Here is a 19,347-nt window from a genome sequence, read left to right on the forward strand (position 1 = left end):
TGTCATTCGATATTCTTGTTAAAAATAGCTTTATCTAACACGATCACGGGGGTTAGTGACTGGTTAGTGGCGTATACGTAGCCCCAGGGTGTAACTCCAGCTCAGAGGTAAATTTGATATGATCCATGAACGGACCTTATTGTGTTCAGTTCGACTATGTCAAATCACTTTTCTTTCAAAACTATGAAAACTAACAAAAAAATCTTGTAAATCTTTTGTTTCAGAATTAAAGGATATATATATATATATCTTTTTGTCGAAGAGAGTGGATTTTGTTTTGTCAAGTACCTACCACAGAAGGGCAGTCATTTCACCAGAGGTTGCGGCTTGTCAGACTATCGGAGGGGGTTTTCGTACACGCTGAACATATTTCCACATGGCTGAACGCCATGTTGACATACACATTCAGCTGGGTGGAACGTTTTATAGGTGTAGTCCCTGCGCACTTGGTTTAGTTATATGTCTACAACTCATTAACGTGTGTCGTGTATACTTGTCTCGTTGATTTGTTGTAAGTTCCTATCAATGCCTCACTTTCCGGGTATTATGTGTTATAGGTTACCTGGATGAAATGAACCCAAGTCTATTCTGAGTTGTCCTAAAACTAGCCCGAGAGGCTACATAAACATGGCCACAAATATGGATGACGTTACGGCTGTCTTCGCCAGATTTAACATCAGGTCTGTAGAGGATATTATCAGACTACCAGATATGAAATCAGTTCTCATGCTGATGCGGAAGCTTGGATTGACCACAACTGGAATCAGAAGGCATCAGGATGCCGAGAGGGTACTTCTTACCTACTGGAGAGAACACATTATACAAAAAAGACAAGTAAGTCAGTATACATGAAACCGACATTGTACCGCTTTATATAACCGACATATGTACTTATATACTATATCCTAAACCCACCTATACACCATACCTTATATATCATAATCTAAACACGCCTATCCACAATACCTTATATATTATAATCTAAACCCACCTATACACCATACCTTATATCATATCAAACCCCACTAGACACCAGACCTAGATCATAATCGAAACCCACTAACACCTACCTGATATAGAATCAAACCCACCGATACACAAGACCGAAGACCTAAGCAAACCCACGACAACAGCCGGAGAAGCAGAAGCGAAACACAAAATAGACGAGAGAAGAAAACCACCAGTATACAGACCGAGGAGAGAAGAACCATAAAACGGAGAGTGGCAGAGCAACCAAACAACGGGAGAGAGGAGAAGGATAAACCCACCGGACATCAGACCGAGATAGGAAATGAACCCACCGAGACACCAGACCTAATACCTAAGCGAAACCCACCGTATACACCAGACCTAATATAAATAAAGAGAGACCCATATATGGAGAAAGCTTAAAAGCAAATCAAACCAGAGTACCAGACCTATGGAGTAAGAGAACTAAACCCACCGAGACACCAGACCGGAGAGAGCAGAAGCGCAACCCCCCTATTACACCAGACCGGAGAGAGGAGATAGCGAAACCCACCGGAGACATCAAGGACCGGGATGAGACGGCGAAGCGAACACCCACCGAGACAACAGACCGGAGAGAGCAGAAGCGAACCCAACCGAGATCAACAGACCGGAGAGGCAGAAGCGAAACCCACCCGATACACCATACCGGAGAGAGAGAAGCGAAACCCACCTAGACACCAGACCGTAGAGATTAGTAATCTGAACCCTCCTATACACCATACCGTGATAGATGAGAAGGAGAAACCCCCCGGGACATCAGACCGTAGAGAGGAGAAGCGAACCCACCGACGAGCCACCAGACCTGGAGAGACGCGATAGCGGAAACCCACCGGCTGCCACCAGACCGGAGAGAGTAGAAGAGAAACCCACTGAGAGACCAACCGGAGAAAGCAGAAGCGAAACCCACCCGATATACCATACCTTATATATCATAATCTAAACCCACCTATACACCATACCTTATATATTATAATATAAACCCACCTGTACATCATACCTTATATACTCTAATCTAAACCCACCTATACACCACACCTGATATATTATTACTTAAACTTGTATTTACCCCGTACATTTTATGTTGAAAACTCTTTATGCACGTCTTCGTGTTATCCACGGTACATATATGCTTTCTGCAATTCCAAGTCAATTTAATTGATCGTGACTTGCATGTCTGAGCTGTAAACGATTGTAATTATTTCGTCTACCTGGCCAGGTAGTTACATCTGTAAACAATTTCGAGTTTGTTGTGCCTACTAGTCCATGGGGTTCACTGCCATAAAGTTGCAATTACATGGAACCTATGAACAAGATTAATTGATGTTCGGATTGCTTATGTATATGACATAATGCACAATAACACACTGTCAATCAATTTAAGTAAGCAGTTTCACAACAACTGTGTTTAAAAAATTGCTGTTAATGAATGTACGACGGACGATGGCAGACCTGAGGTGAAGTTGAAGTGTTGAAGTTAATAAATTTACTATCAACGGGTAATGTTAAAGAATTAAATAATCTGGGCAAGTTTTTATACCAAGCATCGTAACTATGTACGTTCTACTCTGTTGGCTTCTAGTAACTAGTAGTTTGATCCATACTATTCATTTTCCTTATTGAGTCGCATATATATATATATATATATATATACAAATATATGCATGCTATAATGCCATATGCCAGTGCATTGCTCTACCCGAGCTGACTTGTATTATTTTCTTGTATTCTTGTAATTGTATTATGTCGGTGAGATTATACTCTCAAGATTAATAAAGAATTGTATTGTATGATTCGAATAACATGTTGTTTCCTTTTCCTCCTAGCCCCACCCCTTTCCTTGTGACCTGCTGTAGGTAGGGTATATGAATTATACCTGCTGCCCCCATTGCATGATCATAGGTGACTAAATATGGGATCTGATATTTTTCCTGATGTCTAGCAACTTTATTATTTCTTACGTATCCTTTGACATTGCCTCACTTTTGGCCTTTAATTGAGAGTTAGTCCCTGTCAGGAAGGCTTTGGGTGTTGTCCCCTGGCCGAGACATATCAGAGTTTATACAACTATAAATTGGTTCCCTTTGTATCATTGTCTCTCCCCCTTCCCGAAATATATTCTTTAATGACGTCTATATGATCTATGTATTTGCTATATAATCACAACATAAACGTCTCGCCTATTCAGGTTTCAGGGCTGTATATAAGTACCGTTATGATTAGTAATTCTCGAGAAATTTCAAACACTAAATACACATGTTATTGTGATAGGTAACGGTAAAGAACTGTGTGTGAACACGCTAACGACCGCGGGTAGGGCACATACACATACAGGTAATAGATCCTAGGTATGCATTATTCAAACACAAAAGACGGTGGTTAAATAGTCACTCGACGAACCAGGAAGCCGACACGCTCATTCCAATTTACTACATGTTACACCATTGTAAATGTACAACATGGATGATCTTCTCTTTCTGCCATAAGAGTTTAGATAATCATTACAGTACTTGGAGGTACAATGGCGACGAGCTCTCTGAAGTCTGTGTCCGGCCCAGAGAGATACCAAGTGTCGTGTGTAGATGACATCCTCAGGATTCCGGACATGAGAACAGCACGAGATCTTATGAAGGACTGGAACATTGACACGCGCGGGGTTAAAACTAAGGATGAAGCTCTCAAACGGCTCATTGATGTTTGGAAGAATAATCCACACAATGTTCAGAAACAGGTCAACTGATATAATACTGTCTTTTGTGTTTTAGATATATTTGTTAGAATTATATCATGCATGTCAAGTGCCTTTACATACACACTATAAACAGACATGAGACATGTGTTGAGTTCATGTAGAAGTAATACGTGTGTTTGAATATCGTGTTGATGTCAAATGTATTCTATAAATCCTATACCATACCTACATATTCTGATTTAGTATCGGAAGCCCTGTGTATTGTCCATGTCTGACTATCATTCTATTGATATGATTGTACCACATTCTAAAATGTTGCCATGGTTGTGAAGGGTGCTTTTTAAATGCCCTGATTTAATAGACATGTACAGCTTTATCCTTAAACATACATGTACACATACATTGTAAAACTACTGATTGCCTCCCATTGTTACATGTACATAGAATACGTGTACAAAGGATTTTATTTCTTTGGTACATTTTAATTGATATTGTATGATATGCTGTAATATATATGTATTAATATGTATCTGTTATATTGTTCTGGGTATAGTGAATATATTTATCAATTCTTTATTTTTAGAGAGAGAATGGCTTCAAACAAGCTTTGTCTGACGACATCAAAAACCGGAGAATTCTGTCGGATAAATATGACGAGGTGGTTGAATACTACAAGAAACTTCCAGAACAGCACCGTCGTGACCTTGACCAGTTTTTCAAGGGCATTGTTGAGACAGTGAAAACAAAGAAGGGCGAACTGGCCAGTAGTGACTGTGCTATTCTTGTTGCGGGTATGTATTTGTACATTAATAGTGGAACCAAAATAATTGCCAAAAAAAAACATCTTACATCTAGATGGGTGGTGTTCCTTGCAGGTTGGGCGTAGGAATTTTACCTGCTGCCGCCATTGCCTGGTCATAGAAGGCGACATAATTTGAGGTCTTACGTTTAATCGTCTTTTTAAAACATACTGCCTCACTTTTGGCCTTTGGTTGAGCGATCGCCCTTGTAAGAAAGACGTTGGTTTCTGTATTCTAGCCGGGCATACTATAAAAAGGTTGTTTTATGGCACCGGATGGGGTGTCCTTCTAGGTGTTTCATGTCACCGGATGGGGTGTCCTTCTAGATGTGTTTTGTCACCGGATGGGGTGTCTTTCTGTGTTTTATTTCACCGGATGGGGTGTCCTTCTGTGTTTTACATTTGTATGTCACCGGATGGGGTGTCCTTCTATGCAAAATATTACTGCATTACTGTCATCACCATGCCAGTTTCGTCCATTTGAGAGGATTGATAGTGACATGGGTCACATATTCATCAGTTTGAACGTGTGTTTTCACAGAATACTGAATTAATGAATAAACCCTGTTATTCCCTATATGATATATAATACAACTATGTCCTCTCTATATTTCCATGAGACATACATGTATACCCTATCTTATAATACAAATACTTTCTTTGTCTTTGAACGAAAGTACAATGTGCGTTCTCTGAAGTTTTACAAAGTCTGCATTACATAATTATGTAGGAGAGACGTCTGCAGGAAAGAGCAGTTTCATCAATCTCCTTCTCGGCAAGGACCTTTTACCAACAAGTGATCTACAATGCACAACCTCCATCTGTGAGATCCGATACTCACAAAGCGGTAAAAAGTATGCTGTGCTGCACCATCGCTCCATCGACAAACAAAAACGCCGACCAGAAACTATAGACCTGGAGCATGACAAGGGTATAGATGTTCTATCAAAGGTTGTCATTGAGCTCGACGGCGAAACCGACGAGAGTCCATACTCTCGAGTGGAGATATTTTGGCCTATTGACACTCTAGAGGTAGGTCTTTAATGACGTGATCAGTCACCTTAACGCGTATTTCATGTTTGTATGTGTTTCTCTTGTGTTTTTGGTGATCTTGAATTTTAATTTACGGTTTTGTTTACGCATGAATTCTTTTCATTTATCAATGCATTATACAAATTACAAACAAGATAGTGACACATTTCAAAACAAATTCAGAGGAAGATACAGTAGAATAAAACAAATGCACCATTTAGCTTTTTTCGTTCTTCTATGACTCGTGAGTGATTCTACGCCTCGAAAGGTAAAGCTCAATATGTTGCACATTTTTATGGTTTAGTGCTTCCAGTACAGAATAGGTTTCGATACATTTGTAATATGTGAGGAGTCATATGATGCAATTTTCCATGCAGTCTGGAATAGTGATTGTGGATACACCTGGTATAGGGGCAAGTCGCCAGTTGTCTAAGCGTGTTGAAAGGTTCCTCTCCAAATCATTTGGCTTTATCTACATCATCAACAGTTCAAATGCCGGAGGAATACAGAAAGGCAGGGTGAGTAATTTAACTGTTATCTAGCAAATTATTATCCTTATTCTGCAACTAGCATTCGCATTGTCGGAATATACCTACCACATATTTATTGCTGTATTCGGCAATGACGGAAACAACTGCATTTTAGAATCTAAGCATGTGCGTTAATTTGACTAATCTACTTCCATGTGAAACAACGTATATAAGGCGAGCATATTTGAAACATTACTGATACCGTTTCACCTAAAAATGCTCGCTTTTGATTATTGTTGCAGGATAAATACATTACATGGTAAGTGTCTTTAAATATAATCTGTATATTTGGCTGTATACTTGCCCGCGCCAAAATACGGCTTATTTTGTTTAAGACACTAACCAGGAATTTTGCAATAATACATACAATAATGTACCTGAAAGTCCCATAGTCCCAAACAAATATATATAAATGTTTACATTTTGGTTTCTTTACAGGAAATTCCCAAAATAATAACTGGGTCCGACGGACCAAGTTTCTATGCAAATTAGTCCCATAATGCATCGGGTGGGTTGTCACTCAACACAAAATGGCAGAAAGCCAAAAGCGTAGGCCTGCCAAAACGCAGACAGATTTTGCCAAAAAAGAAACGCAAAAGGCGCTGAAATCGGCGAAACCCCAGGATTCCCTTTGGAAAAGAATTGATTCGTTCGAAGAAAAAGTAATAGACTCGAATTTCGATTTTGCCGGACGTCTTTCGGGTTGCTGGTTAGTTTTTTCCGTATACCTCAAACATTGTCGATTTTGTAGCCTCAATCTCGGCTCCGTGACAGGATCGCGATAAAGGTAAATGCGGCGAGTTATTTCTATGCACTGATGTCGCAAGGATTTCCCCGGTGAAACGTCTAGTTCAATGGTCATTTTGATGTAAGGAGAGCGTGAATAAGCATCTTAGCTTGATATTAATGCACGTGTGCAACTAGAGTTGTAGGTTGTTTGGGAGTACTCGGCTTTAAGATACCCACGACATATTGTCTGTATGGCAATATCTGTAATAAGTGCGTATGTTTCAGTTAAAGGACTTCCTAAGGCTAGTTACCACATCCGTTGACGAGGACTTCAACCCCCGAGCCACTATGTTTGTGTGCAACAAATGGGACACCGTACCAGAGAGTGACCAGGGGGATGTCTATAAGAACACCATTGCACAGCTCAAACGCTGTTACCCTACTGTCAGGTTGGACCAGATATTCCGCCTGTCTACGTCAGAGGTGTGTATGTCAATCGTATTCAAATTGTTGAGAAGTATCAGTGGTAATAGTCAGAGGCTGCTTGTATTATATTCGATTCATTCAGATTTCTCTCCTGTTTTACATGTTCAATATTTCTCTGTTGCTCCGTATAATGTGTTTTCTCTGTCAACCAATAGGGTATGGCAGATAACACGTGCCGGTATTTTGAAACGAAAGTTGACCAGAACTACTTTTACATATCGTCTCTGCTGTGTGTAAACATACGAATGTGAAAATGAAAAAGTGTGAGTGGAAAAATCCAATGCCTTATCGATATGAAAAGGAAGTTTACACTTCGACGGCTACAATTATGACCCTCCGAGTCTTGATCGATCTACAATTGTCTCTCCGGTCAGGGATCGCCCTCGAAAAACTAACCGTGCCCAGGGAGACAATTATGGATTGATCCCGACACAGAGGGACATGATTATTTCTTATACCGAACGAAACTGAATAAAAGTAAGTTTGATTGATAATTCAATCAATATATAGAACCTTAAAAAATAAATCAACATTTTTAGATATCAATTGATCAATTGTTCACATTAAGATGACGACACAGCAAGTGATGTAAGGTGTAAATCCCTTGAATGGAAGCACCAAGGTTTGAAATTTCCCTGTCGTATCCTCTAGGTGTTAATACATTCTTTCATCGTTGGCTTCATTACGGAAATTTACAATTTAGAATGACATAGACATTTTCAATATAGAAGGATACATGGAACAAACTAACGGGACTGATGTGAATGATAATGAGATTTTTTTCTATATATATTATTAAACATTTCAACCTATTTTGTGTCGCTTACGCTGAATGCGTTTATACATGATGCTATATCCGGTTAAGCACAAAGCGTTTATTTCAAATCGACATGCAAAGGACAATAACTCCTGCTCATCTTTTGACTCTAACGAACACATTGACTTTCCCTCGTGGTAAACCTATCTAAAAATGAAGAAGTTGACTAACAGAAAACCTGTTAAATCATGTTTGCTTGGTTTAAGGACTTTTAAATTTGTCCATGGTAGATAGTATGCCAGATTTCAGATTTACATTTATCAATTATCATTCTGGTTAAAGAAATATTCTATTGAGCTTAAATATATTCGTTTTGGATTTTAAATTTTCCTGCGATATGTTATGAGGGTTAGACAAGGTTATTCACATAACTTGAACAGATATACGTCTACTCTTTTAGCTGATCTGGTCCGAATGACCAATGCTAGCTTATGTCCTACCTTGGCGTCCGGCATCTGTCCGTCTGTCAACTCAATTGACTTGTTCTGCATAACTGCTGATTAGAACTAAACTAAATTTAGTAGGAAGCATCCCTATGATGTGGTCTGAGGGGTGGGGCGGCCAAAACGGGTTCATTTCGTAATATTGATATTAACGACTTCTTCTCTTGAACTAAGCAATGCACGGTATTGATATTTCAGTGGTAACATCCCTAGGTGGCTGGGATTCAAATTTATACAAATGATTGGGCTGACCTCCCATGTGCCTGAGAGGCAGGGCAAAAATTAACAATTTGGCTATAGTGCCATTATAAACAGTTTGTTATATTTTTGAAACCGTTGATATTCCCAACCCTAACCATATGTAGCATTGCTTGGCATCAAGAGATAAAGACAATTCTGATATAAATAGGCCCGGGGTTTTCCCCCACCGTAAGGAAAGCAATGGATATTATCATCCCATAACCATATATAGCATTGTTAGACATCAAAAATAAAGCTATGAATGAAATGACCATGAACATTATTTTGACCTGTCGTCAAATCAACCAGGTGAGTGACACAGATTCTCTTAGCATCTTGTATTATCTATATCAATCCTTTATTAATGATTGAAAATTTATGATATAATTTGCATGCAGATTATTAGTTATTTTCTTGTCGATTCTTACACACACAAGTTGTGATATTTACAAAAAGCATCGCCGTTTCTTACTATAGCTGTAATATTTACAAGAATTATCGTCGATACTTCCACACTATAGCTGTGGTATTTACTGGAATTATTGTCAGTTCTTACAAAATATACAATATAGCTGTGATATTTACTAGATATAGTTGTGATATTTACTAGATATAGCTGTGGTATTTATTAGAATCATCTTCAGTTCTTAAACACTATAGCTGTGGTATTTACTAGAACCATCGTCGATATTTACACACTATACCTCGTAGCTGTGATAATTACTTGATTAATCGTCGGTTCTAACACACTATATCTGAGATATTTACTAGAGTCATCGGTTGTTCTTACACAGTATAGGTTTGATATTTACCAGAAACATTGTCGGTTCTTACACATTATAGCTGTGATATTTACTAGAATCATTATCGTTACTAACATTAGAGCTGTAGTATTTACTGGAATCATCATCGGTACTAACACTATAGATGCGAAAATTTCTGGAACATGTTGCGATTTTCTATCTACAGGCACTTAAAGCAATGAAATACGCCGGGTCTACTACGACAGAGCATGCTCTGATTCTCAAGGGACTAGAGCGCCTCCTACCATCTAGTTTGAAAAACCAAATAGCTTCACATTATGGGTGTGTAAAAAAGCATGTTTTTGAATTGTTCTTCTAACGAGGTCCAGGTTTAGGTTTATTTTTTAACGTCCTATTAATAACCAATGTCATTTAAGAACGTGTCTGATTTTGGAGGTGGAGGAAAGCCGGAGTACCCGGAAAAAAACTACCGACCTACGGTCAGTACCAGACACCTGCCCCACGTGTGTTTCCAACTCCAACTCGGGGTGAAGGGCTAGAGATAAAGTGTCAGGATACCTGACAACTCGGCCACCGCTGCCCTCTGTTTAAATGACCAGGTCAATTATCAATATCACGATACATATGTCATATGTCAATTGATGACGTACTGAGCGACAAAGAAAGGTTTTGAGAGGTAAAGAAGGATGATTATTGATAATTATGGGTACGTTTCATGCCTAAATGATAATGTGTCTATATATCTAAATTTGACTTCTTCTACTCAATTAGTAGTTGCCTACAATTTGACACATGGAACTTTTCGCATTATACATTTTCGAAAGCCTATATGCAAATATTTCCATAGATTCTGGATAGGGAAACATCTTTAGCGAAATCTCACCAACTCTACTGTTGTTCTTGTCCCTACTCGCTGAAAATTCAGGTACGGTTTGGTCATAGAAAGTTTGTAAGTTTTTCTCAAAAGGTTTACTGAACGCATTGTTTGTGAGGAAATAACCAGGAGAAATATACTTATCACAAGCAGGCAATAACATTATTTCAATGATGTACTTTGATGATATACAGTTTGAATGAATTCTAATGTACATCAGCTGCCTGTTGATGTGATGTAGATTCCCTTAATATTTATGACACTCACAACTTTGCCTAACATTATATTCAAACAGATGGATATCACAGGTGCTGAAGCGGTCTCACTACTCACTTAAGGTCGCTAAGTTGATGGACGCTAAAGGACTGGAAGAGAAAGAACAATTACAGAGGAGGTTGATGACGCAGATGGATCGTCTAGAGAGGGATGCTAAGTTTACTCTAGACAGTATGCGGAAGGAAGTAAAAGAAGAACTTGAGAGCCTGCACAGACAGATTGTCCGTCTTCTATCCAGAACAGATATCCTGTCTAACCTCTGTAAACGGAATGTTAAAGAATGTCCATCTGCTGAAAACTGGAAGAAAGTGGTGAAAAAAGCTGAAGACGAAATTTCAGCTAAATTAGTTGAAGAAGTCAACAAATATGATGATCAAAACGGCCTCGTCAAACATCTGAAGGACAAAATTGTTAAAAAGTTCAAGCGGGACTTTCAAATCATGGAAGACCAGATGCGAGATGTCGAAGGTAAATAATTTGATCACGTTATTTTAATCAGATTCCATAACAAGTACTAATTGTAATGGGAAACCATTACAGATGTCCCCAAACGCCCCCGCAGTCGCACAATTATGTTCGGCATCACTCAATATTCCTATATACCAAATTTCATTGAAATCGAACAACATCTAAATTTAGACCAATCAGAACCCTCAGTATGGTTGCTATGGCAACGAAACCCATTCAGTTGATTTTGGAGCCCCCTTATACCCCTACATACAAAATTTTATCAAAATTGGACAATATCTAAATTTAGACCAATCAGAGGTCAGGAAATGGCGGCCATTTTATTAAAAAGTGAAAGTGAGGTTACAAGAGTGACCAGTGTCCCATGATGTACCTACGTACCAAATTTCATCAAAATCAGACAATATGTAAATTTAGACCAATCAGAGGCCAGGAAATGGCGGCCATTTTGTTAAAATGTGGAAGTGAGGCTAAGGGAGTGACTGGTGTCCCATGATGTACCTACATACAAAATTTCCTTAAAATCGGACAATATCTAAATTTGAACCAATCAGAAGCCTCAATTTCGTTTCCATGCAACGGACGGTTTCGTAAGTGGTACCTTTGTGTTTGCCTTCCCTCAATACCCCTATGTAACAATTTTCAGCTTAATCCGACAAGATCTAAATTTCGACCAATCACAGGCCACCATTTCATTACCATGGCAACAGATCTTTTCGGAAATGTTACCACGTTATTCGGCATCCCTAAAAACCCATATACACAAATGTTCACTGAAATCGGAGACCGAAATCTAAAAACAGGAAGTGGGCTCTGGCGGCCATCTTGGATGTCCGATCGCGAAAAAAAACACCTGGTTGCACACCCCCATACACTAACGAGTATGTCTGTGAAGTTTGATGATGATCCGCCCTGCAGTTTCTGAGAAAGTGTCGGAAACCTCCGCGGCGGAAGAAAGTGGAAGAAATAATTAAATAAGTATTTATATAATAATCCGAATTTTTATGTTAATGACCGTAGCGACTAAACAACAACTGTTCTGAATACATTATGACAAAATTAGATGATCTGACCACACGGGAACCGTGTACGATGTTTACTTGCCGAAATATACGCATTTTAATTCCAATCCAAACCGCCTCACAGCTTCGGGTCGCCATCTTTGCTCAAATCAAAACATCTGTGCGTTTGAAAGAGTCAGTACTGCAAAGCTTCTAAATGATCTTGTGTTACAAATTTGAAGATTATGATAGAAACGAAATATGGATTTTAAAATAATTTGATTTAAATTACTTATGCATTAGGTTAGCGAATCGAAGCAATTATTTACAATGCACTCTAACGTTGTACTCAATACTAATCACAATGTTTTTATTTAGACATTTTCTATATCTTTCGCTTCATATCATTTTAAGAATTGATTTAGATTTGATGACGTAACATTAAGTCTACAGGCTATAGAATCAGGCATCTATAGTCGATAAATGGAGGTTTGGAGTGGATAACACTTCGGTCCATTAGCTGTATGATATTTCGTGGCGTCGGTTATTAGAACGTGACACGGAAAGCACAACGATAATAAAAACAGAAGATCATTGAACATTCCCGGATTATTTTCGCAATTTTTGAGACACCAATGTGCTAAAATACAACGGAAAGTAACACAGATTTAAACATAGCTATCGTATCGTAACCTATGTAGTTGGACTAGACCTACTTTCGTTTTATAGTTTACGGATATGGTCATAAAAATAATTCATATTCTGAACCATAGTCGATCTAATTACTTAATTGCGGGGTATTTCTATCAAGTATATTTGTACTTCTCATGTACAGGGTGCATCTTTGTTTAAAATTGACTGGTCTGCAGGTCTGACCTGACTCCCTCAGCTGACCCTGTCCACAGGGCCACGTTAATATCGTATCCTTTTGTAAACACCTCATAATAAATGTATCAACGGCAGAATCGTCTGGATTACAATTTTTACCGTTTAAATACTTTAATATATAAATACTTATTACCGGTTAGCTTGTAATAATAATAATAAGAAGAAGAAGAAGAAGAAGAAGAAGAAGAAACGGAGCAAAAACAATATGTCCCCCCACTTCGTTTGGGGGACATAATTATGAATTTAAAGGTTTTGAGCGTTATTAAATGAGACAGCACTTAAACATATGAAGTTCAAATGATTTAGTGTAAGTAAGTACACAAAATATCTGCAACATGAGTTGTCAAAGAAATGTGCTGCAGTTTGATATATCTAGTGGTTATCTGCATTCATTTTTATTTTCCTTCTTTGTCAGTTGTACTACTCCCTGGCGATAAACGTGCTGTATCAGACTTTCACAAATCCATGAAAAGACCTGCACCTGTGAAAAACGTGTTCCAGAAGGCAGGTAAAAATCAGGGAGGCAAGCCCAACGATCTCAAACAAATTGGGAACGCAGTAGCTTGTGCTGGATCATTGAATACGAAGTCTAAGGACATACGGGGTATCTTTAAATCCTACAGCAAACGAGACCCCGTGAAGACCATGGAAGACGCGACCATATTGTTTATCAAGAGCATAATAGACGGAAACCTGCTAAGGGCAAAGCTCGATCTTTTTTTGAGCCGATACATCAAAGGTATAGATGATATTGCTAAAATGATCCCAGATCTTCTCAAAGCGGATAGAATATTGATGGATACTTTGAAAAACGAGATGAAGGAAAATAAAGGTCTTCTGTCAAATATATATCCCGAACTCCTTCGCGATATAACCAAGAAGCAGGGACAACTAGACATGTTCTATATCAGATGTATTATGGAATCCGACTTCAGAATGAGGGAGCTAGAGGTAGACAAATCCAGGTCCCTTGGGAGTGGGACGTTTGCTGACGTATTTATGGGAACACTTAAACCACCTGGGGAGGTGGCTACAAAAGTAGCGGTCAAAATCAACAAAGAGACCATTAATGCCTTCAACGTGAGCGACCTTCTACTAGAAGACCGAACATTGCGGTATGTAATAGTTATAAATACATGTTATTCGTTAATGGACATTCCTTAACGACGTAGTCAATCATTTCGTACTCCAATATCGGTTCACTTTTCCTAAAGTGAGAAAATAATATATACATGTACAATATTTGAGTTGCCATAGATCCCCTTGTCGGAAACTTGACTCTATGTATCAGCGAATATTATGTTTATAAATAATGTACATGTATATACCCAGTTTGTTACTCTATAATCACAATTTTATTTCGTTGTTCCACCAATGTATACATGCTGACATCATGAAAAAAACTCTTTTAATTTCATGTCTTTAACAGAGATCTGAAACATAAAAACATTGTCACCTATTTCGGATCCGTCCTCAGCGAGACTGAAAAATCACAGATCAAATGGATCATGCTATTAGAATGCTGTAAGGGCACACTGAAGGACGTGTTTTTGGAGGAGTCATTTGGAAACCCTGGCAAACTTGGGAACAGACGTAATGAGCAGTTACATGCCATGCGAAATATGTGCCGGTATGTAGTTGAGCTTTGTCATGGACTACAGTACTTGCATGGGAAGGATTTGGTGCATAGAGACCTTAAACTGGAGAATGTGCTGGTAAGTTTGCTAATACACAGAAAAAATCATTTTAGGGAGGATGTCTACCTGGGCTGAAGAAATTATTTCCTTGCTAAATCATGCAGCGGTCCTTTTCGGATGTCCACTTTAAAATAGTGTTATCATACGCTCATAGATGCATTGTACATATACATTTCCATGTCTGTTTGAATATCAGTTTTCGATAGATACATGTACATCTTCATGTGTCATATCATATCTGTTTTCTGTGTCGCTCTAACACTAACACAGTTACACCAAACCTAATTAAAATTACACTAATAATTTCCGCTCCTCTAAGATACTCTACGATACAATGCAATACAAGATCTAACAATAACCTGTAGGAGGTCATCTCAGCATAACATTTTAGGTCAGCCAAACAGCGCGCCGCCTATAAACTTATCGGTGTTTTTTTTTTTTTGTATTCTTTGGAAGTATAAATACTTACGTAACGTTCCAGAGGAGGTATTCCATTTCATTTCACCGAGAATACCTCAACGAATTTATAGTTTAACAAACGTGTGCTGCCTGTTTGTTTTTTCTTAATCGTACGAGAGATAGACAGTGAAGGCATCAGCGTCGTGAAAAAAAATATATTCAGTTTTAAAGGAATAACGTGTACGGTTACGATTTTTGAAATCCAGTCGCCAATACAATCCGTCCTGTCGATGAGATATTGTTTAATCGTTTTTTGTTATTTCAATGTAACGTCCAGAGGATTAGCAACTTCTCTTATTACCATGGCCATTAAGATAATCTACCAATAAAGTTTGTGAAATTTTGCGTATTTCAAATCAAGCGCTGAACTGAGTCCTAAATACTAAGGAGACGCAACATAAGGTTTGATTGACTAATGACGCCATTGATCAGTTTTCAATGGCTTACATTTGAGGCTCAAAGATCATTCTGAGATGACCTCCGACGGGATATTGTTAGATCTTGTATTACAGCGTATCGTAGGGTATCATAGAGTATCGTAGAGGAATGGAATTTACAAGCCTTATTTTAATTAGATTGAGTTACACCTATATGAACACCAAATCATATTATCTTACCGAACGAACATTTCCTGCATATAAGTGAACTTTTGATATGCCAGTGTTAATAAAACTAACTTTTGAAATGAACAAAAAACAAAAAACAAAACTCAACAGATCTAAAAATTGATGTTAGATATGTTTTTGTCTAGGTATCTCTGGACGGAACTGTAAAGCTGACTGACGTAGGTCTGACAAAAGGCGCCCAGATGATATCGGGAACTATCGCAGGCTCCCCTGTTTATATGGCACCGGAGGTACTAGTGACACATGATATATACGACCACAAGGCGGATATCTATAGCCTCGCTATCATGCTGTGGGAGATGTGGTACGGTATGGATGCCGCAATTCATATCCAACACTACATCCACAAATCCCTGCAAGAGTCGGTCGGGGGTGGTCTCCGACCAAATATGTCAATCCAGCACCGACCCCCTGACGACTGGATAAGCGTGATCGAGAGATGCTGGGCTAAAGATCCTTCGGCAAGAATGGAGGCTGCAGCTGTTGGCAGCTTCTTCGAAAAATTTTAAAAGTAAATTAAGCATCAAAATATGGAATTAGTCAACTCCTCCACAAGAGAAGGCTTATCTTGATGATTAGGATGGACTCATTTGCACAGGATACGGATTAATGTAGTTCTACTAAAGCTTATCTAATCATTTTTGCGTTGCATTTAGCAATACGTTTTAGGTATTTTTCGCAACAGTGCTTCTTTCTCATACCAAACTATTGTCAGGATTAAATAAAGTTGAATGTGCATGCTTTGTTATTCGTACGAAAAAGAAAAGCCACCGAATATGTTTTTATATGCTCGAACATAGAATTGAAAGCGTTAGATCGCCACCTTTGAATGTTTGAATGTCATATATTGATTCAATTTCTGATCTGTGTCGCAGTAAAATGTATTAATGTTTGTATGATCTTTTTATCTTTTGAATAATATTTGAAAAGAATGATTGCATCTAGTAAAAGGAAAATGTCCAAAATAATGAATGGTTATTAACACCCTCCCACGATGTACAAGGCAGTGTTGTCAAAGCAACACGATACATTTGCAAATATGTGTAACAATAGATTATTAAGTATTCTTCCCATGTATTAAAATTTAAACAATTGCATTCAAACGATCTATATACATGTGATGTATAGTTATTCATGTTTCTTTTTATTTTTTTGTTTTTTGTTTATTTTTTCAATTCCAAAATTTTATGTCTTTCTATCTTTGAAATTAAATGTATGTTTATGTACTTATTTGTAACCATAATGAGAAAAAAGCATATTTAACTGTCTTATGGATTTAGTTGATACGTCTATCGAGGGTAGATATTTAATTTCAGCAGATAGCTGCTATGTCTATTCATGTGTCTTTGTGTTGCTAACCAGACAGAAATACACTACCACATAACCAAAATAACGTCTTCGATATGTTTAACTAGACCTTATCTCGCCAGTATATCAATACTACAATCGTATAAGTCCCGCATATGAATACAACTACTGGGTTATGCAGTTGAATAGAATATGAACAACATCAACAATCATTTAATTTGAATGTGAATCAAGTTAGATCAACGATTAGTTTAATTCAATGGCAAGTAAATAACACAAGATCAAAAATCCGTTGAAATGAACGTTAATATCGTTATATCAACACTCAGTTAAAATGGATGTTTATATCGTTATATCAACACTCAGTTAAAATGGATGTTTATATCGTTATATCAACAATCTTTTGACATGAATGTTTATAACTCCATATCAACAATCCTTTGAAATGAATGTTTATAACTCTATATCAACAATCCTTTGAAATGAATGTTTATAATTCTATATCAACAATCCATTGAAATGAATGTTTATAACTCTATATCAACAATCCTTTGAAATGAATGTTTATAATTCTATATCAACAATCCATTGAAATGAATGTTTATAACTCTATATCAACAATCCATTGAAATGAATGTTTATAACTCTATATCAACACTCAGTTAAAATGGATGTTAATATCCTTATATCAACAATGAAATGAATGTTTATATCTCTATATCAACAATCAGTTAAATTGAACATAAATAAAGTTTGATCTGAATGTTAATATGGTTAGATCAGATGCGACACTAACTATGTCAATTCTCAGTATCGCGTTAGGCGACTTAAAAAGCACTACGTTAGACTAACCTAGCAAGACGCAATGTGAACTATTAATTTACCTGAATATTGGATAATAATTTCCTTACACAGGTGTTGTGTCTTTATAAAGTTATTCTCATTCATGTCACTTAAAAACAGAAATGTATCTTCTGTTCAACATATTGCATAAATCAATTGATCAGATGATTTTTCTGGACCTTGACCCCATGAGCCGATTCATGTCTTTATCGGGTATGACGAAATATGTCGTATATGTATGTGTGGTACGCTAATTTGTACTATTTAATTATATATTTACAAATACAATATTACATTTTACTTTTTTCGGCTTTGTTGTAAGTTGTTCTTCTTTATACAAATGTATATTACGTCTTGACATGCCAATTAAGGCATATCGAATGATTTAAACATGAAATTATGACAATCTAGAAAAGTCACGCTTGTTTGTTTAAAAGAAGTTTTTATGCTGAGTAGTAGTATTTTCTTTTAATCTGGTAGCGATTACCCGTCATGTAGAAATGGTTATCATTATCTTAAAGTATTTCTTTTTTCGTTACTTGGTATACTAATGATTCTAATTTAAAGAAATGGTAGTCCTTTGGTAAGTAGCGTTTGCTCTTTTGTCTGGAAGTGTTTATCTTTTCGTTCTTTCCTTTTCCCCCCTTTTTTCTGGTTGTCCAGTAGTGGTTTCTCGTTTGTGGTAAGTCCAGTAGTGGTTTCTCGTTTGTGGTAAGTCCAATAGTGGTTTCTCGTTTGTGGTAAGTCCAGTAGTGGTTTCTCGTTTGTGGTACATGTAAGTCCAGTAGTGGTTTCACGTTTGTGGTACATGTAAGTCCAGTAGTGGTTTCTCGTTTGTGGTAAGTCCAGTAGTGGTTTCACGTTTGTGGTAAGTTCAATAGTGGTTTCACGTTTGTAGTAAGTCCAGTAGTGGTTTCTCGTTTGTGGTAAGTCCAATAGTGGTTTCTCGTTTGTGGTAAGTCAAGAAGCGGTTTCTCGTTTGTGGTAAGTCCAGTAATGGTTTCTCGTTTGTGGTAAGTCCAGTAGTGATTTCTCGTTTGTGGTAAGTCCAATAGTGGTTTCTCGTTTGTGGTACATGTAAGTCCAGTAGTGGTTTCTCGTTTGTGGTAAGTCCAGTAGTGGTTTCTCGTTTGTTGTAAGTCCACTAGTGGTTTCTCGTTTGTGGTAAGTCCAGTAGTGGTTTCTCGTTTGTGGTAAGTCCAGTAGTGGTTTCTCGTTTGTGGTAAGTCCAGTAGTGGTTTCTCGTTTGTGGTACATGTAAGTCCAGTGGTGGTTTCTCGTTTGTGGTAAGTCCAGTAGTGGTTTCACGTTTGTGGTAAGTCCAGTAGTGGTTTCACGTTTGTAGTAAGTCCAGTAGTTTGTTCTCG

General features: G+C 37.7%; 1 protein-coding gene across 2 annotated transcripts; it reads left to right on the forward strand.

Annotated features, from left to right (window-relative positions):
* Window positions 1-334: 334 nt before the first annotated feature.
* Window positions 335-18,281, forward strand: LOC117327191 (tyrosine-protein kinase Fer-like). Of its 2 annotated transcripts, none has more exons than XM_033884055.1 (10): window positions 335-834; window positions 4,284-4,491; window positions 5,230-5,531; window positions 5,909-6,049; window positions 7,076-7,273; window positions 9,746-9,861; window positions 10,710-11,158; window positions 13,463-14,162; window positions 14,477-14,762; window positions 15,955-18,281. In XM_033884055.1, exons 1-10 carry the CDS (start codon window positions 628-630, stop codon window positions 16,336-16,338), a joined length of 2,991 nt encoding a protein of 996 aa, XP_033739946.1. In that variant the 5' UTR covers window positions 335-627; the 3' UTR covers window positions 16,339-18,281. The 2 variants fall into 2 exon arrangements, with proteins under 2 accessions (XP_033739946.1, XP_033739940.1); XM_033884049.1 differs by lacking the exon at window positions 335-834 and adding an exon at window positions 3,466-3,739.
* The last annotated feature ends 1,066 nt before the right edge of the window (window positions 18,282-19,347 follow it).

The sequence above is a fragment of the Pecten maximus genome, chromosome 1 (genome assembly GCF_902652985.1).
Source record: "Pecten maximus chromosome 1, xPecMax1.1, whole genome shotgun sequence".
NCBI lineage: Eukaryota > Metazoa > Mollusca > Bivalvia > Pectinida > Pectinidae > Pecten > Pecten maximus.

Excerpts from the sequence above, each read along its gene's own strand:
- LOC117327191 (XM_033884049.1), top strand. The coding sequence starts at position 3,530 with ATGGCGACGAGCTCTCTGAAGTCTGTGTCCGGCCCAGAGAGATACCAA. Across the intron at positions 6,050-7,075 it reads GAGGAATACAGAAAGGCAGG|TTAAAGGACTTCCTAAGGCT; the intron begins GTGAGTAATTTA and ends CGTATGTTTCAG. Across the intron at positions 14,163-14,476 it reads CTAGAAGACCGAACATTGCG|AGATCTGAAACATAAAAACA; the intron begins GTATGTAATAGT and ends TGTCTTTAACAG.